The sequence below is a fragment of the Hylaeus volcanicus genome, chromosome 1 (assembly GCF_026283585.1).
Source record: "Hylaeus volcanicus isolate JK05 chromosome 1, UHH_iyHylVolc1.0_haploid, whole genome shotgun sequence".
Taxonomy (NCBI): domain Eukaryota; kingdom Metazoa; phylum Arthropoda; class Insecta; order Hymenoptera; family Colletidae; genus Hylaeus; species Hylaeus volcanicus.
Genome location: NC_071976.1, coordinates 21,359,378 through 21,379,757, shown reverse-complemented (window position 1 = coordinate 21,379,757; position 20,380 = coordinate 21,359,378). Strand labels below are relative to the sequence as shown.

General features: G+C 32.6%; 4 protein-coding genes and 1 long non-coding RNA gene across 8 annotated transcripts; 3 read left to right on the top strand and 2 right to left on the bottom strand.

Annotated features, from left to right (window-relative positions):
• Nucleotides 1-2,460: 2,460 nt before the first annotated feature.
• On the top strand, nucleotides 2,461-4,165 carry LOC128883231 (proline-rich protein PRCC). Its single transcript, XM_054135374.1, has 3 exons — nucleotides 2,461-2,937; nucleotides 3,010-3,066; nucleotides 3,132-4,165. The coding sequence occupies exons 1-3, from the start codon at nucleotides 2,566-2,568 to the stop codon at nucleotides 4,029-4,031; spliced, it is 1,329 nt and encodes a 442-aa protein (XP_053991349.1). The 5' UTR covers nucleotides 2,461-2,565; the 3' UTR covers nucleotides 4,032-4,165.
• LOC128883287 (uncharacterized) lies at nucleotides 4,053-5,265 on the bottom strand. The gene is made up of 2 exons (XM_054135487.1): nucleotides 5,036-5,265; nucleotides 4,053-4,912 (listed from the first exon to the last, which is right to left on the bottom strand). Exons 1-2 carry the CDS (start codon nucleotides 5,105-5,107, stop codon nucleotides 4,157-4,159), a joined length of 828 nt encoding a protein of 275 aa, XP_053991462.1. The 5' UTR covers nucleotides 5,108-5,265; the 3' UTR covers nucleotides 4,053-4,156.
• A 312-nt stretch (nucleotides 5,266-5,577) lies between these two features.
• On the top strand, nucleotides 5,578-6,947 carry LOC128883293 (alpha-endosulfine). The gene is made up of 3 exons (XM_054135501.1): nucleotides 5,578-6,041; nucleotides 6,296-6,412; nucleotides 6,548-6,947. The coding sequence occupies exons 1-3, from the start codon at nucleotides 6,000-6,002 to the stop codon at nucleotides 6,716-6,718; spliced, it is 330 nt and encodes a 109-aa protein (XP_053991476.1). The 5' UTR covers nucleotides 5,578-5,999; the 3' UTR covers nucleotides 6,719-6,947.
• An 879-nt stretch (nucleotides 6,948-7,826) lies between these two features.
• Nucleotides 7,827-19,677, bottom strand: LOC128883218 (long-chain-fatty-acid--CoA ligase ACSBG2). Of its 4 annotated transcripts, none has more exons than XM_054135355.1 (13): nucleotides 19,518-19,677; nucleotides 12,509-12,576; nucleotides 11,853-11,904; nucleotides 11,563-11,770; nucleotides 11,356-11,490; nucleotides 11,081-11,276; nucleotides 10,896-10,997; nucleotides 10,611-10,757; nucleotides 10,057-10,532; nucleotides 9,760-9,974; nucleotides 9,521-9,672; nucleotides 9,325-9,450; nucleotides 7,827-9,207 (listed from the first exon to the last, which is right to left on the bottom strand). In XM_054135355.1, the coding sequence occupies exons 2-13, from the start codon at nucleotides 12,569-12,571 to the stop codon at nucleotides 9,013-9,015; spliced, it is 2,067 nt and encodes a 688-aa protein (XP_053991330.1). In that variant the 5' UTR covers nucleotides 12,572-12,576; nucleotides 19,518-19,677; the 3' UTR covers nucleotides 7,827-9,012. The 4 variants fall into 4 exon arrangements, with proteins under 4 accessions (XP_053991330.1, XP_053991310.1, XP_053991319.1 ...); XM_054135335.1 differs by lacking the exon at nucleotides 19,518-19,677 and adding an exon at nucleotides 16,152-16,200; XM_054135344.1 differs by lacking the exon at nucleotides 19,518-19,677 and adding an exon at nucleotides 15,369-15,450.
• On the top strand, nucleotides 16,406-19,507 carry LOC128883334 (uncharacterized). Its single transcript, XR_008458855.1, has 3 exons — nucleotides 16,406-16,964; nucleotides 17,043-17,261; nucleotides 17,368-19,507. It is a non-coding gene; the product is annotated as an uncharacterized LOC128883334 (long non-coding RNA).
• Nucleotides 19,678-20,380: the final 703 nt, after the last annotated feature.

The window sequence follows — 20,380 nt, the reverse complement described above, 5'->3', positions numbered from 1 at the left end:
TCCGAGTGTTGATGTGTTGATATTAGTAGAGCTAATTTGATAGTTTAATCAATTTCCGCAAGCCGACGGGAGTTTAATGGTGATGTCATCATTTTCAACGGGGCACAATGGGGTTAATCTCGCTCGACGAGCTAATATTCGGTGAGTTAACAGAGTTTCAAATGCAGGCAGGGCCGTCATTTGCTCGCATCCGCGGCCCTGCCCGCCGCTCGGACATAGTTTATGCTTTTTCGAAATATACGTGAACTCGATACGCAGCCAATCGCCGTCGAGGAAACGCAAGACGTCCGTGGAGAGAGGAAAATGGAACGATTGGGGGTTGGTGTCCATGCCTGACCGTTCCTGAAGGATTATGAGTTCTAAATAGTATCTCGTCTTCGACTACTACGTGCTGACTGCGAAAAAAGGATTATCTTCTTTCGGTGGCCATTGTATAATATATACCGTACAATGAAATTTCGAAAGAAGAGTCGTTCAAAAATTTAACTAAAATTTTATCCTTCCTCTTCCGTTTACAAAGACAACGATTTTTTTCGAGAAAAACCAGGACCTCGTGTCGAATCACAGTGTAAAATTAAGCACGATAAGTCTCAATTTAAGCAGCGATTCCACGCTGAAATGGCCGCGGGGGGGGGGGGGGATATAGCGGAGGTGGAACGTCGATACGAACGATCGAATAAATGGAAAGTCGACAATGATGGCGTTTGCAAACGACGATGAAGAATTCCCATACGATACGACTCGCCTCGAAGCCAGGGAAAAAATCAAGCCCCGAATAGGCCGTTGGCAGGGGAGGGTGGGCTAGGGGGTGGAGACCAGCCAGAAGAGAGGGATGCCGGATTACCACCGACGGAATTAAAGATTCACAGGCGTGTTTCGCAGTTTTCGTTCGAGCGGCCCTGCATGCGAATCCCCGAGCGGGCATATTAGGTGGAGGCACGCAGTTAGGCAATAACCGCTGTCAATAGAACCCGGCCTCTCCTCCTCTCCTGGAGTGGCCCCCACTCGAAAATGCTACTCGCTAAATTAGGTAGGTTATATGGGCTTCGTTTCATTTGCGAGCAAACTTTAATAAACGCTAAAATTGCGTAAAAGAGCAAGGTTTTCAGACGAGCGAATCAGGGTCGGGGTGATCCCTCCTCGTCGACGGGCTTCGCGTATATACGAGGAGTTGCGCCGCGGCCGCTTCGGAAACTACCGAATCGGAATTTTTTCTTCTCATTATGGCCCACCCCCGCGGGCTGCCGCCCTGTTTGCAGAGAAATGTAGACGATTGCTTCACGGTAGTGATTATATTTGGAAATTAACCGCGGAAACGAACCCGATAAAGAATGAGCAAGCTGAGAGTACCTCCGAGTCGCTCGAGATCCTTCGATCATTGCTAGGTCCGACGTTGGTGATATCCGTGTTGCTTATTAAAGGGCAGTTTTAAGAGGTTTCGATACGAGGATATTGAAATTTCCGTGAAGATTGTTACTCTAGAAACTGTATTGAAGAAACATTTTCATTCCATGGAGATGGGTATTCTAAATTTCTTATGATGTTGCCATTTTTAGGAGGTCCGGGTTAACCATATTAGAGCTTGGAATTTTCGATCTATTTACTTTGAAAGCTTTGAAATTCATTCTCAAAGAAGACTTTATTGCCCTAAGTGAGAAAACAATTATGCATGACCCGAAAATATATAGTAAAATATGTGAAAAGGAAATTGAGTACTCGTACATTCGTTTCATTATTTTATTTCTAGAAATAAATTTTGCTGGAATACATGCTTCAAATTTTTACGCGAATATGTCGAATGTATTGTAAGCAACTTGTAAATAAATATTCGAATCTATCGGATGATGTTTTAAAAGAAATTGCTTTAATTTGTTATATAAAGTGAAATGTATTCAAATTATGGCGCTGCAACTGGTATCGCCATCTAACGGTGGATATTCTGAACTAAAGTTCCGACTTCCGTACAGCGCTCCAGCGGGAAAACGCCCAAGTTTGTCCTCGAATAGTTGCTATTTTTATTGCTAGATGGCGCCACTAATTGCTAATTATCGACAGTGGATATAGAATTTATATTAACACGTTCAATAATGAATGAGTAATAGTATTACAAGCATTGGCGCATTAAATACTATCTGAGAGAATGTTCCTGAATCTTTTCTTTGTATAATTAGAATAATTAACTAATGTCGGTAAGCAGAATATGGCGGAGCCATCTAGCGCTCAAGAATAAGAACTACTTGGCTACAAACTGGAGCGTTTTGCCACCGATGGCGCTGATCACAGACCTTTAAATGCTGATTAAAAAATTATATTTAATATATCTAAAATAATTCATTTTTATACTCGATCGTGAACAGAAATTCCATTAAATGTCATGGTCTCGTCTCTGATACTATGATATTATAATAATAGTATATGCATTTCTGTACAGTGACCTCTATAAACAGTCGCTGCAATCACTTCTATTATGGAACTGTCAATCTTTCTTTTGAGGTCATAGTTTCAACGCATACATTTAATAAAGGACTAACTTTATGTAAATGAACAATTTTATTCGTATTAAAAATGAGTCTTGTGGCGTATGACAGCAGCGATGAAAGTACAGAAGATGAAGGGTATAATTGCGAAATGGATAGTGTAAACAATGCTACAGAGGAAGCTGTAGTTAAACGAACAAATGACAAATTGTGCTTGCCTTCTCCAAAATACGATCCACTGATAACAGAGACTGAAAACAATAATGTTGACACAGGCATCTCATCGGAAAAAATTCATTTCGATAAATTACCTAAACCTAAAAGCTCGATTAACGAACCAGAAAATATCGTGGAAGAGGACGATATCCCTTTTCCGAAGGAAGAAATCGAATTAAAATCCGAAAAAGCAACCAAAAAAGATCGTGCACCAGTTAGAATAACAGTTCCTTCTTTATCTGATGTAAGAATAATGATTACAAGTGATTAATTACAAGTTAACATCCAACAAACTAATGTGTTTTATTAATTGCAGTTTAAAGATGTTGAAGAAGAGAATGAAAAGAAATCTAACAAAATTAAAGTGTCAAGTGTAAGTATATCTATAGACAATGAATGCATAATAACATAGTCTGATAAATTTATATATAATTTCAGAAAGGTACCAAACTTTTTGCACTTCTACCACCACCAAGAGGATCTGAAATAAAGAGTATTAATAATTTAATACCTAATGTTATTAGTAAAACAGTAGCAAAAACAAATCAAATGAAACTACAAGCAAATACAGACACAAAAACTTCAGAGACAAATAAAGTAACAAAGCCTGAAACAAGAAAAATTTCTATAGGAATAAATTACGACTCAAACTCTGAGGATGAAGATGATATAATCACAAGCAGTGGTACTAGTTGTACTACAGATTTCTTTGCTCTAGCAGAAACTGAAAGTATTTCAAATCCTCCTATATTGGATTCCTTACCTAGCAACTCACATTTAGAAAAGACATCAAGTAACTTTGATACATCAATGGAGAATGATTCAAACACAGGTGGCAGTACACTTAGTATAGCTGTAAATGAAGCCTGTACAAATGGTTCTCAAAAGACATTAGTGAGTACTGTCATGAACTTACCAAAAGAAGAGATTTTGCTAAAAAACAAAGCAGAAATTGGTCCAAAATTACCTGTACCTGAACAAGAATATAACATTGATACAGAAGGAAATGTAGCCTTTGATGATAAAGCTATTGAATATCTTTGTGGGAGAAGGGGAATAAAGCGAAAAAATAAAGAAATTGGAGAAGCCAATATTATTGAAATTAATGGTGAAGATATTAAACCAGATGAACGGGAATGGTTGGTAAAAGCATTAACAGAAGAGCCAGTACAGAGACCAGTTTCTATGCAAGGTGGTGGAGTGAATTCCCAATCTAAAAAGAAGCATCAAATAACATACTTAGCACATCAAGCAAAGGCAATGGAAATGGAGTTAAAAAATCAATGGGCACAAAACAGAATGACCCGGAAACAGACACAGTCGAAATATGGATTTTAAATAAAGATTTGTACAAAAATATATATAAATATAATAGTCTTTATTATTGTATAAAAGTGAAAAAATTTACAAATGAAACATATTGCAAATGTAATTAACGATACTGTTAATGTCTACTGCTCATACTAAACTTTCTTTAAAAATGCTTTCTCAATAGTTTCATACTCCTTTCGTTTAACTTCAAGCTGAGCTTTAGCTTGTAATAAATTTGGTGGTAAATCTCCATACTGACTAAGGTATTCTTTAAGCTCAGCTAATTCACCCAATGTTTCTAAATACTTATGATATTTCTCTAATATTTCTTGCGGATAAAGATCTTGAATATTCATATCTTCCAGATCAGCTTCTAAGTTCTCCATGGTTTGTTGATATTCATTTAGTTTTATAGATAATGACATTTTATCACAATCAGTATCTTCTTGTTCCTTCTGTGCATTTTCCAAGAAGCATTCGAGAGAACTTACAGCTTCTTGCAAGTGATTAAGCTTCCTTGAAAAAATTGAATATTTTCTATAAAGATGATCATACAATAATGACAGCTGTTTTTCTTCGTGTTGTCTTTTCTTTTCTTCAATTTTTTTCCTTTCACTTACTATACTTAATGAAACATCATCAAGATCTGACAGTTTCACAAATCGTAAAATTAATGCTATCTTTTGCAATCCTTCCCTGATGTCACTTGGTAAAAATTGTAATTCTAGATTTAATTGGGATAACAACGACGAAATTTCTTTTCCAAATGCGATATTTTCCTCTGTCGTCTCCGAAATTCCTCTTTCTAAAACCTGAAGTAACGACTGCTCTTCCGAAGAAATGTCTTCGCGAAATCTCACACTCGAAGCAGTGCTGGAGCCAGTATCATTCTGCGAGAGTGATCCTACCTGTTATTTAAATTTTATTTACAATTATTTCAGAATGTCACTTTATTTTATGAAACTGTCTTAAAAATTCAGAAACGTTCTCAGTTAACAAAGAAATGTATACATAGACAGGACGAAACTTACCTCACTGTTACACTCCATAATAAATGCAAAAACTGTTATATTACGCTCTCTTACAAGAGTTCCTAAATACATAAATTTCAGATTCTTTCATAAAAAAAAGAATGGATAAAATGAAAGTAGGTAGTCCTTTACTTAATTTGTATTCAACATAATAAACTGCATTTCGTCCTTGAAATATATATTTGTGTCTCTACAAACGAAATTTACGAAATGATACGAGTTGCTTAAGACAGTGTCTCTCAATCTTGTTGGCTAGTGATTCTCTTTTAAGATTCATTTTTGTGATTGAATCATACAGAGATCATTTTTCTTCACAATATCAAATGATACCATATTTTCATAGTACTATTTTGTTGGTGGTTTTGTCGCCTATCTAGAAGTTATAGCTTCCTATTTTTTTACATTTTTCATTCGTAAATTTCAAAAAATCAAAGTGACCCGTAGGGGTCATGTGATTCTTGTTGAGAATCCTTGTTTAAGACTCGTTTCCACGCCAAAATCAAGCGAGCGTATGAAATGAAATTTTTCTCTTAACTATTTTTATCGACCGGAAATGCACGTGTGCAGTTTACTATTAGCAGATTTTATGATAGCTTGCTTACATAAGTTGACAGACAGTGTACATTCATAAATTCTTATTTAAACTGTGATTTTTATCGCTTGTCTACGTCATGAAAATTCGCACCTCGATAGAATTCCGGTAACGGCCGCCTGGAAACCCATGATCCTATACGAATCCGCTGTTGCTGCTTTTGTGTATTACACTTTCATTGACAGTTATTTGTTTTCGGCAACGAGAGAGTTTATAAAATCGGGAACGCGCAGAATTGTACAATTCAGAAAGAAAGGGTATCGGTGCCATCGCACTACGTATTTTTATGCGCTAGTGTCGAAACGCGTATTTAAAGGGTGATTGATCAATTTTGAAAACAACCACCGAAAGAAGTGGTTAGAAGCAGTCAGGATGAGCGACAATCAAGCCAACGAACTAGCTCGAACAGTTGAGGTACAATTCCCTTTAATGAGTACAGATTTATAAAGATTGTAGTATATTTGTAGTTCGAGGTCTTAAAAATAATTTTCGGTATTCCTATATCAAAATTCGTATTATTAAACAAATTATGTGATCGCTAGTGGGACATGTTCAGATGTCATATTATGAAACTTCTTTTTTTCTCGAAATTCTATTTTAAATCGATGTATATCGTAGCGTACATTCATTTGCAGGTTTGTTGAAAAACAAAATAATTTTTGTTACAGTTGTCTTCAAATGACATTGAGAAGATAGAAGAAGCAAAATTAAGAGCAAAGTTTCCAACCACAGGACGTCCAATTAGTGGACATTCAGCGTTTCTGCAGAAGAGGCTAGCTAAAGGGGTAATATAGATATTTAAATTTTACACATTTATTTTGGAGTAGAATGCCTAAAAGTAACAAAGTTACTGTAAGGACTAAATGAATTAATATTTAGTACTATTGAATGTTTCTAAATAATACATGAAACACTTTCAGCAAAAATATTTTGATTCTGGGGATTATCAAATGGCAAAACAAAAATATACAGCTAAACCAAAGCCAGCTGGTGTTTTGCCAACAGGTGATGCTATACCTACACCTGAAACTGTACCGCAACGAAAAACATCTATCATTCAACAAAAATTTAATACGTCTAGTACTTCATAAGTTTCTGTAACATTTTCAAAGTATTACAACTCCAGTGATATGGTGCGATCGCATGCAATCCAAATTTTAAACAAACCAGTGTCTTTATATTTTCTAGATGATATTATTTTAAAAGTTTAGGTTCTATGACACTTCTCAGATGCCTGTTTGACGATCAGAGCTTTGATGCAAAAATGTTATGTTTGCAATTCTATATATTACTTTCAATATACTGTGTGTTGAGAAAGCATTTTTGAGAGTTGTTTTTGAAGATCCTTAAGACACTTTAAAAGAATCAATTCATTTATAATATATTTTGTGACAGTGTATTATGGATTAAACAATATAGTTCTGATTTTTCATTTATCAAAAATAGGGGTGTTAATATTTAAGTAACACCCACCTATTGTTTAATACATTTGAGTTACTTTTATAGGCAGCAATAAATTTGGATTTTAAATTCGCAAGCATGATGATAGGATTCGAACTTTGTTGTATAAATAAGCAATGAAGCTAGGTATATAGGAATACAAGGAAAAATATGATTGATGATAAGAGATGATAATGTAAATGTAACCACTTGTACATGCAATAGAATTTCAGGATAAGACATTTTACAGATCTGCATTTCCAAAGTTGCTGTGATGCACTTAGTAAGACTATTTTCTTATAAGATGTCAGGTTGTCATAAGAATATGTATGTAGCATAAAACAATCTTAAATATAACAATTGTTTTGGTTATTGTAAACTATATTAGTAATATATTGCAATTTAAACATAATAATATTTATTTAGTTACCCACCCATTCTCATAATAATGAAGAAAAAGTTACAAAATAAGCTTCTATCCATTATTAATTGTCATTAATTATTTTCATCATATATTAGTGTGTTGGAGTGTGTAGAGATTGTAAGAAATTTATTTTATTATACGAATAACAAGACGAATATTTAATAATATAATTGTATTTAAAAAATAAATATATCCAAATAATAAAAGTGCACTTAAAATAAAAAAAATGTAAGCAGAGAGAGTTTATTGATTTAAATTTTATTGTTTAACTAATTATAATAACAGGAAGAAAAGACTACATCCATTTTGCACTCCATGTATAATTTTCATATAAATATTTTCAGTTATTATTTATTTCCTCATTTGATTACAATACACTTTGCATAATTATAAAATATCATAAGAAAATAAACAGTAGTGAGAATGTACAGAGAAATTCGTTGTGTTTACTTAAAAGAAGTGTTTAGATTACTTTAATGTTTTACATTTCTAAACATAAATTAATTTCTGCATTCCTTGCATGATTTAAGTACTGTTACCCATTGATGCATTCAACACATGATGCTCTCTTATACATACATGAATAGTATGATAGTACTGAATATATTTTAGTTCTGTTCAGTACTATTAAATTGTTTATTTATATTTATGTACTTTGGTAAATACACATTATTATTAACAATAATGTTTGCTTACAAATTCATGTTTATACTAATTTCACATTTTTTATTCATAGAGGCACTTATCTATTACCATATTTTGAGAAAATTTTAACTCCACTTAGTTTATTTTTTTTTTTTTTACTTTATATTTGATCGAATAATAATAAATAATCAAACCAACATTTATTGTCAAAGAAACTAATATATTAGTAACAAACTACTTTGTTACAACAAATTATATAATTTTGAAAGTGTCACGCCAAAAGGACATATGTATGTGTATGAAATTTTTGTTTAATTAGAATAGTAAGAAATGAAAAACAATTGGGACGCACGCGAAATTGAAATTTCCCGAACTATACATCTTCTTAGTGTGACACTTTCAATTTGATCATACCAAAGATATATAAGATTTGCTTTTCTAAATTACATTATAATGTATATTTAGTACATATTCCTAAATATATTATACATTATATGTCGATTTTAAAGAATAATTTGTACATAATTCACAGTTCAATACAAGAATAGAGATTCTTATAAAACGTACAATTAGTTATACTTAAGTTATATTTCCTTCTATTAAAGTATTTAATAACCAAAAAAGTACCATTTGATGTTAATATACAACTTAAGTAATAATCGTATAGTTTTGAAATTTAAATAATGTTTTGAAATTTGTAAAAAATAAATCACTGTTACATTACAGGTTAGGTTGTTTACTTGTATAATATCACAATTACCTTCAATATCAAAGCACTTTATATAGGCATGTTTGCAGTTGCTTCAATATTTACTTTTTTAATGGTATTGGAACAATCTCTTGAGGACACATTTTGCACTTTTATGTATAAAATATTTACTTGTACATATCTTCTATCAAATTTTCATAAATTTTGTAAACAACATTCCTTTTGAGTTTAAGTGTTGGGCCTAATTCTCCAGTTGGAATTGAGAGGTCATGTGGCAAAATTCGGAATTTCTGTACCTTATGTGCATTACTTACAACTTTATCATTTACTCTTTTAATAGCTTTATCAATTTCTTCATACACCTAAAAACAAATGGTAGAATTAATATATTGTAGTATATAACATGCCTAAAAAAATAATGTACTATGGATTAAACATAATTTTTTATGTACAATAATTAATCAAATTAATTATCTTACAAGTGGATCATGAGTTTTTATAACATCATCTACTGTTTTCGATTTACTTCCAATAGACTGTAACCATTGTAATGTATTTGATGTAAATGTATCTTTTGGTGCACCAGTATCAACATCCATTTCAGTCTGAAAGTACATAAAAAAAAATAGTAATAAATAGTTATAATTATATTATACTATAATGTATTGAACTTACCCTTAGACTAACCAACATGGTAAGATACTTTTTTCCATCTCCAATTAATATAGCATTACTCAATACAGGTAATTCAGCCAACATTAAGTGTTCTGTGTTAACTGGTGGTATATTCTCTCCACCAGCAGTAATAATCAATTCTTTTATTCTTCCTAAGTATCAACAAGACAAAGGTATATTAAAAATAACATGAAATGAGACTAAAGAAAACACGTATTTATATAGTAGATGATATTTACCTGTTACAAATATATATCCGTCCGAGTCTTTCTTGCCTAGATCACCAGTATGCAGCCATCTATCTTTGTCTAAAGCATCTATGGATTTTTCATATTCGCCTAAATATCCCATAAATACGTGTCGACCGCGCATACAAATTTCCCCTTCACCCACAGCATCTGGTTTATCCAATTTTGTTTCGAATCCAGGTAATGTTTTACCAATACTACCGAGTCTAAACATAAATAATGCTGTTAAACATCTTACATCCTACTTGTTAATATCAGTAAAAATGTTCATAAGTAATAAATAATAACCTGTATTCGTAATTAGTACACATACTGTGTGGGCCACTACTTTCAGACATTCCGTATGCATCACATATAAGAATATCTAAGCTCATGAAGTATTGCTTAATTTCTAAACTTAAAGGTGCTGCCCCAGACAGAAAAATATGGCATCTATTGAAACCAAGCGCTGCCTTCACATTGTCAAATACTAGCCATTTGGCAATTAAGTAACCGAAGTGTTTGTAATCAGTGCCATTAATTTTATTCAGATTGTAGTAAAGTCCTTGTGCTTTTGCCCAAGACGAAATCCAAGTTTTTATTATTCCATTATTACTGGCAACTATTTGCATTTTTTCGTAAATCTTCTCCCATACTCTAGGTATGCCCAAGAAGACAGTAGGTTGCACTAAACTTAGGGTTTGGACTAAAGTACCTTTAAGTGCAGTCTTCTCCGCAAAATGTAACGTGCCCGCAACGGCCATGCAGCAATATATATCGATTAGCTAGATTCATTAAATAGTAATATTAATAATTTGGTAATATTATACTGTGGGTATATAAAATATACTCGCTGTACTGACCTGTGCTGCAACGTGCGATAACGGTAAATAGCTAACTAGAATTTCGGTTCCCATCTGGAGATTAAGTCGTTTAACAGTGGTGTATGCAGTAAATATATAATTATCATGATTTAACATCGCAGCTTTCGGGTTCCCAACTGTACCTGACTATACATAAAACAGTACATCTTAGTTTATCTATAGTGGAAAATTATGGATAATTATTAATAATACATTATTTTCACAAAGTCATATTTTATATAGCAATGAAAAAAGAAATCCATATAAATATTTTATTTCTCATACCGTGAAAACCAAAGTGCAACATTCGTTCACTGCAATTTTCTTCAGAGCTTCGTTTAATTTATCATCAGGCTCTTCTGCTCCCATTTTAAGTACATCATCCCACTAAAACATAAAAAAAAAAAAACAGATATTTTTATGAAGTATACGAATAAAAAGCTTTCATCATTTACGCGATATAAACTTACGTCCAACACATCTTTTTCCTGTGGTGTCTCTTCGTACATGATAATTGCCTTTAAGTGGGGGAGATTTTTCTTTATTTTAAGTATTTTCTCTAATTGCCGCGAATCTTCAATCACTATTATATTTGCACGACTAGTTATAGCGCAATATTCACATGCTTCCGGGCTGTTTGTAGTGTACACGCCCACCCCAAATCCTCTATAAAAATAATTTACAGAAAATCAAGTTTGGGGTGTGTTTTATAATGTTTTCAAGCGAAAAATATATTTATCTTTACCCTGCGTATATAGCAGCAACATATGAAATGATCCATTTCGGACTATTGAATCCTATAATGCAGACACTATGATACTTCTCTAAGCCCAACTTTAAGAAAGCTTTTGCCACGGTTCTTACTGTATTCTCGTATTCCCTGAAAGTGAACGTTCAAAAACATTTAAATTCATGTAAAAAGTTCATTTAAATACGTTAATATAATCTGTACTTGTAAGTGTATGTTTTCCTGTTCCCGTCGTCATCAGGCCTTGTAACCAGAGCAATTTGATTTGGATAATTGGTAGCTGTTTGCATCAGTAAACCAGGTATTGATATGGGCCTTTTTGAAGCTATACCGTCATTATCTAATAGTAGTTGTACGCGACCATTTGCGAGTGATGTAACCGTGTCATCCGTAGGAAGGATTTGTTCAGGTCCTTTGGCCATACAAATAAAAAATAATACGATAAGTATGTTTATTTAGGATTATTTTTTAGCAAAAAGATCGCGAATACCTACCGTCAAGACCGGTTTCAGTGCAAGTCGCATAAGTACCATTTTTTACGGTTTCCTATTCAAATATTAGTGAAGTGATTAATACAATACATTATATGCGTATTATTCTGATAAAAACAAAAAGAAAGATACTTAGAATATATTAGGTCTACCAGAAAGTTCTGTCCATTCCGGTCACAAGTTTCAACAAGTATGCGGATATTCGTTCAAAATGATATACAAATTGCAATCACGCTGGTAAGATGTCATAAATAATAATAAAAATTGTATTATTCAATCAAATTTATTCAAGGCATGAGAAATTTATTATTTTGTTTTATTTTAAAAACGGACAGAAACTTTCCGGTAGTCCTAATATATTTATTTAAAAAAATCAAAAATTAAACTGTTTGTAACGTTGATTTTTACATGATCTTGAACAACAAAAATCACGCAGAAAAAAATTTAGAAAATATTCAAAATGGATTGCCGTTGTTAACTTCGAACATCTTTTAAGTTCAGACTCAAAGTGATTTGAAGATCAACATAATTATTTTAGAAACTTCCGTTAAATGAAACACAATGTATAAGATGAAATTTAATACAAAGTCTTTCTCCGATTCCAGAAGAAACAAAACAATGTTGAAATATTTCTTTTGTTAATGTTTCATTTATTTTACCTTATCGTTTACTGCGAACCCTTTCATTACTTTATTTGACTGGACCGGTTGCACTGTAGTCATGTTGTCTAAAATAATAACAACAAACAATTGCACCATATAACTGGTCGAAAAATTAATTTCTTCTATTTAATCGAATCGAACATTTTTTAAATAAAATATGCAGCGCGACTACTACGCCGTCCACAATAAGATCGTTAATGCAAAGACAATTTATATTCAGGTTAACAGGTGCTTTCGAATAATGATGTAATTAATTTCATCGCGCTAGAAAATGATGTCAATTCAACACCGAACACAATTACGTTAAATCGCACGAACTTTGAAACTGAATAAGTTAAAGGTCACCGACGTTTGCTTCTTTCACGCTACGTAACTATTGAAATGATACTCGTGTAACGATAATTTTGATAATTAATTTCTGATTAACACCGCTATGCGATGTTTTCAGTTGTAGTGAGTTTTAAAAATAGCTTGTCATTGAATATAAGAACTTTACATTCGGTACCAGTTGAAATTGTTAATGTTACTCCGTTCGATTGAATGGTAGGATCGTAAACAAAATTGTAGTCGACATTAAGCTAATTCAATTCCTTGCACTTCGAGATTGTTTAGTATAAGCGATTTGTATCTTTAATAAAAATGTACGGTGATGACGGTTACGTTACCGGCTTTTTTTTATCGCGTTGAATTTTTAATGATTTGTTTGCTTAAACAAAATCAATGAACGTGACTTTAGCATAAAAAAAAAACTCAAGTAGAAATCTAGGTTTTTTTTTTTATTTTGAATAACGGAAAGCTATTAAAATTCTGATTAAAGTTGAAGGACTCATTTTTCAGGGAAAAAAGAATAACGGACTAACGTCACTTACTTTCCACTATTCAAAATAAAAAACTAATATTCCTATGGGAATGTCAAGTGATTTTTCTACGTTGTTTTTTTTTTTTTTTTTTTTTTTTTAAATCTGTTTCGTAATTCGATACGAAAAACGCTGCTAAGCATTTTCATGTTATTATGAAACAAATTTACTATGAACGCTTGGAAGTGTTATGTAATTGATATAATAGGTTGAATGACTCATTTATAAATCAAAATTGAACAGAGTCAGCCTAAATTACGAAAGGATTCGGATCGTTAAATGATTTTCTGATTACTTCAATTCCGAATAACCACTGGAGAGACCGCTAAACAACGAAATATATTCGTTATTCAAATTTTACATGCATATGCGCGCGCATCGCTCTAGTTTCGTTTCTGACTGACGCTAATTAAAAGGGAATTTGGTTGGCGCCATAGCCTCGCGCCTCGCGCTACCAGAGGTCCAATTTTTTCAAATACTAAAACGAATTTTAACAATGTGTTTATTTTTATTTTCAATCAACTGAATGATTCTTTACAAAATCCACCCAAGAACCAGGGAATATTTTGTAGTATTAATAACCTTTCCTTCCGTTTTTACTTATGAAAAGTGTCTACATTTGTTACACAGTTTCGACCCTTGAAGTTGAATTATAAATACGAAAGGGATATGCTGAAAGATATCGCCACAAATTTATTACCACTATTACTTGCTTTCTTCTTGATTACATCGGGCGACGTACGATCAAAGTACAGCTGATATACACTAATATTTAAGCATTTTGTATGTTGCGTAAAACAGCGATATATCGTTGAGTACGTTAACCTTGACTACGACTGATTTGGAATTAGAAATTGTGAATTTTCAGCAACGAAATTTGCGGTGAATTATTTGCTATTAGTCACTGTTATTATCGAACAGGCCGATTGACACAGTGTCAATAGCTTATTGTTAAGTGTTACTAACATTTGTTAACTTCTCAACGGGAACAGTTATCGCGAGCTATCGCTGCGTTATGAATCCTGCCAATAAAATCGGTCGATTTGAATTTCATAACGATGCTAAAAATCTCACGACGTACGAAACTAGAAAGAACCAAATATTGCACAATGAAGTCTTTATACATATATTTACCTTACAGGCAAACTGTATGAAATGTAAAGTTCGAAAACTTAACATATTTTAAATAATAATGAAGAAGGTAATCATCGAAGTGATTAGACATATTTGCCCCAAGTTACAAGCATATGATTTTAATTGTAGTTCCCGTCGTAGTATCGGCATGCACGGTTTTTATTAAGGTTTCAGTTGAACACTTTATGCTGTAAAGCAGCGATTCTGAACTATAGTACTGTAAAATTGATGTTTCCTTACTAAAGTTTGCAAATCGATTTGTCAATGAAATATGTTACCAGAATACCTTCAAAGAGAAAAAAAAAACAACGCTTACAGCACATCAGATTTGTTATGTTTTATTGATATACGAAACGAACAAAATCTAATATTTCATTTCACAAATCAGTAGAGAATTGAGCGTAATTGAAATAGATGTAAACACGAGGCTGGTTTAAGAGAATACAAGATGGAAATTTCCAATTCTTCAAAACAGTTTACAAACGGCTATAAATATCGTGTCTACGTAATCATTGAATTTTGTACTACGTAAATCATTATTCAAAAAATATTTATACATTCCCAAACATATTTTGATGGCGATTAGCAGCAGATTCTGAATTAAGGTGTCGTTGAAGAGTTTATAGATTGATATTTTAGACTTTCGATGAAACTTGTAAATTAGAAACAAATGCGTCTTAACGCGTATTTCATGAACTATTAACGTGAAACAAGGCGATCGAATATGCATCTGACGTTCCCACCCTTTCGAAGGTGCATTGCTAGGTCGAAAGGCTCTGCTTTCAGAAAGTGCCATTGAAATTTGATTGGGATCAATTTTCTGGACGGCGATGGACCGTTTGATTTTAATTAATTTGAAGAAATACCTTTGAAAAGTAGAATAACCATGTTGACTGATTTCGAAGTATGCTGGCGCGTTAGAATACCACGAGCGAAACTGCGGACTCGCTAAAATCAATAATAGAACATCACACCACCTTCCGGCGGTAATTTCAAACGTGAAATAAATCCTTCGTTTATTCGTGTTTTTTTTTACCAATAAAAAAAGTAAAAGGCTTTGATCGTATATCGCTTTGATGTTTATAGAGGCTTTGACATATCTCTACGAAAACGGTATAAAACCGAGGAAAAGATGATGCATATGAACGTGCATCGGACGATGACATTAGAAAGACATTAGAAATTAATTTAACATTTAGGGCTTTCGTTGTTATTATTAATATTCATGGCTTCAGGATTGTTGTTGCGTTTGATTTCAGCTTGTTACCGACGTTTCTTAACCCATTTGCATCACTAGCGCATATATTCGCGCATTTTGTCTGACCACTATCACCAGAGGCGCACATGGAAACGCACGTGGAAATGCACGTGGAAATTGAATTCAAATAAAATGTTGGTGATAAGAACGAATTTTCCACTTTTCCGTGTATGTAATGACTGAATTAGAAATTACTTCATTATTATCTTGTATAGTATTAAACGTACGTTATCTTAAAAAAAACATTTATAAATTCAATTAACATTAATGAATTCTGAAGATTATATAATATTAATATCTTGGACAATATTTAAAAATTAAATCAACATTTATGAGTTATGAAAAGAATGATATTGCGTATAAATTTAATGTAATGAAATTTTTTCCTTACCTCCTACCGTAATTTGGATCTTGTGCATACTTTATTTATACAGATCGAGGTATTAAAGTTAAGTATTAAAGTACACGTATCGTGAGAGTAATAGTTTCCAGGGTATTCAGTTATTAAAATATTACTGTTTGACCTTCATTGACCTTGACTGACTTAAATCATAAGTCGTTGAACTCGTTCGTCTTCGAGCAGAACATTTTCCAAGATACGCAACTTCTACAGCAGCCACGAGACACTGCCAAATGTTTCTTAACATAAAGGTAACGAAACATACATACAACACACTAATTTAAAAATGATAATTGCAATATTTTGATACCTGAATAGCTCGAAGATTAATTATATGCGAAATTCATTGCTCAATAGAATTCTAACATAAAAATATACATTTTATAGAAGATAATCTACCGGTGTTTAATAATTACGTAGAAATACAGCCGTGTCACTACATGCATAATGGAACAGACTATCAAGAAGACTATTTCCTCTGGCTCGTTAAAAAACTAAATAGTTTTTATTGAAACATTACGTTTTAGAGATAAGAGTATGTAGATTCAAACGTACATAGTGTTATATAATCTCATTTTCAATTGACTTCGAAAAAGGAAGAGGTTACTTAATTCGACATGTATATTATTTTTATTTCTTTTACTTTACATATGAAAGGTATAAGAGCATGCAAACGCAAATACAGAAGTCATATAAAAGAAGACACGTTGTTTCGTGAACATTACTCATCAATTATTAACAATTGAAAAATAGAATACATCATGGCCGCGTAATTCTTTCATGTCATGACACTCGGAAAACACAGTAAGACCATGTATAATTACGTTATACAACGAATAGTGTAATACTGGAATATGTAATAACGCACAAATTGCTATTTAGATATTTAATTGAACCCAAAAAAGATGTAAAAATTGCACCGATTCAAATGTCCTTTTGACGTGAAGGTTATCGAAGAGTACACGAAATTATCCATCAATAGTCCATCAAGTGAATCATTTCCATATGTGAACAAACTTGATCTTTGATAACAAAGGCTGCACGTTTTTTTAACGCAAATATAATCCAGAAACAGGAAGAGTTCAAATGCGTCCAATCCAGGTATAATTAGATACACATTGTTTGTAAATGATTAGTATTAGTAAGTATTAGTAGATATATATTTTTCCCAATAAAAAATTAATTCATTTTTGTTCTATTTTTGTAGTAACTATACTAATACGAACTTACTTAGTTGTACGTTTGTATGTCTATACTGTAACTGCGAGATCGAAATTATTCGGATGATATAAGCATTGTTATCAACAACGTCGTGACCGTAACCTCTAATTCTATTGTGATATCCTTGCTTCGTGTTCTATTTAGAATTGTACCGTTAAACGGTCAGTGTTTCATTCGAACACGTAAAGTGGAGAATGTCTATTTTCGCACGAATAAATCTCTACATAAAATCACAGAAGACAATTCATCATCGTCTACATGTTCTCGACGCTAATCATCCAATCGAAAATATAAATTGCAATTACATGTCTCATTACTAGAACATTATCGACACAATGAAACGTTGATAAAAGACGCATAAATTCGACACAAATGATTTCTTACATCGAAGATACAAAAGTTCGAAAGAAATATTAATCGGTAACTTCCAACCAGAAAAGCCTAATCCCGCATTTGAAAACTATTAAAAAATCAATTTAATACGATCATGTATCGTGCCGTTGAACTTTTCTCGTACACATAATAAGGTAAATAAATTCAGTAACGTGCAGTTTTCATTCATGTATATTCTAATTTAATACTCCGTATTTAAAGTTAAGAGTTTTATTTCATTAGTTAATATACCAAATATCTACTAATAAATTTGAATATTGCTCATTTGACATACGAGTGAAACTTAAAGAAAGTAGAACATTGACAACGTTCATACAGTGAGTCACATAAATCCTCGACTTCCTCATCTGCTGATTTCAAACTGACCTAATACATTTTTAGACCATAAGTTTGCGGTATACGTATCAATAAATATATTAACCGCATTAATTAACCTTCTTTTAAAAGTAACAATTCAGTAAAGAATTGATAACATTTTTCATATTAAAATATCGACAGTCTCTAAAGCTAGCAATTGGGATGATTACTTCTGTGACTCACTATATGTAAATACGTTCCACGAAATTTTTGCAGCTTCAAACCTGTCGAATTGCAAAAAAAATGCTGGTTTACTTTCGACAAGTTGCTCGCAGTCTTCGTTACAGTGTAAAAATTGAGTCGCAATCTCAACTAAGAAACAAAAAGAGATACTGCCAAAAAGAAGAAAGGTTGAAGGACGCCCACGTAACGATGATAAATATATTTACGATCTTCTGTGGTGATCACCTCATTTTATCATGACCTACAGTGATGAACGAAACCAATTTGACCAAGTACCAACTTAACTTTTTAAATATTTTTTAGACGAAGAACGTACAAAAATTTTTGATTCGTTACTCGCAGAATAAAAATCAAAGTTCGAATTATAAAATAAAACACTGCACAGTGAACAAATAAAAATTTAATTGTTAAATCCAATAAATGTCACGAATAAATCGCTATACGTAGATTTTATGTCATCTGCTATCCAAATAAAATGTCCAAGTGACATTTTAGGTTAAGGATAAATGAATTCTGAATGATAAAATAATGTAAACTTTCTTCGCAGATTTAACACTTTGTAATTGATGATTTGTTTCCCCAACATTTATCTATCACTGCACATGCACGATCCAAGGTAAATGTCGTTGATATCTAGTAGACGGAATGAATCGGTTTTTCTAATGACGTCGAGGCTCACGATTGGCTGATTACTAAATTTTGCACGAACATACGATCCGGGATGATTAAAATGCACCAATCGACAATTGCGTACCTTTCTCTAAACAAATCTGAGTCACAATTCAACTAATGTGATATATTGAATATATCCATTAAATCCCATAAGTCAAAGCATACACAATTTTGTTTAAAAAATTGCAACATTCATGATGTCAAAGATATCAACGTCGATTCGTTGAAAAGTGGGATACAACCCGTTATCGGTGATCATGCCACATCGGAATTCGCTGGCTATTTTGAAATCACTCCGCTGCTTTTTCTGGTGATTATTTATATACTTTTTACTTAGAGTAATAACAAAAAAATGGCATTATAAATTCAACAAAATATAATTATCGAATTAACTTATTCGCCAAAGAAAAATTCGTCGAATAATTAAATTCGACGAACCTAGAAATATTTCCGCGAAATTATTTCTGGTGGAATCTTAAAGAGGGCGTGCACAATTGAATTTTTCACGCGGACAAATTATTCGAAACGTACCTGATCGTTTCTTGAATTACAATTTCACGGTGACCTTACGAGAGAACGGTGTCTGAAGCTGTACATTCAGGCCTTTCCGGCCAATTACTTCCGCACAGCACGAGAGTTCTTACGATACTGATGCTTTGCCGCGATAATCCACGATGAACTCGAGATTCGTTTACAGGACTGTGCTACACGAAACACTGCGATGGGTAATTCTGCATCCATGTGGCGGGGATTAGGTAGCAATGCGGTATGGAAATAGGTTCGCGGATATTACTTTTAAAAAAAATATTTCTACGCAGATTGATTTTTTAACATAAGGTATAAATTATATCGTCGGGGACTAAAAAGACGTTTTTATTGTCGAAAGATAGAAACGTAATAACATCCTACTCTTCTTCAAACTCTTAACGAATTTCAAATATATTATATCAATTACACATTTCGATGTTAAACACGTTATTTCTTTTTCATTTAATATCTATTTTGACAAAAACAAATTGACCTAAAATTAATCGTTCAGTTATGAACTGATTCTCAATTAAAACAAGTTCTTGTAAATATCTGATACATGTATATAAAATATATTATTGATAAATAAAATCTGCCGAATACTTTATATAAAATTCAGAAATTGTATGCCTATAAGATTACAATGTATACTATGTAACAATTTTGAATAGTTAGTTATTGGTCGTTTTTTTTCAAAATAATTGTATAATGGCGCGTGTAGATACATGCGCAGGGAATGAGAGCACAGATAGGTTAAACGATATTTGTTCTTGCGCGTCAGACTGTTATTACTAACCGTAAAGAACCGCATAAAATAAAATCAAGTTTAAAACAGTTGGATAACGACAGTTTGGTCAATCGATCAA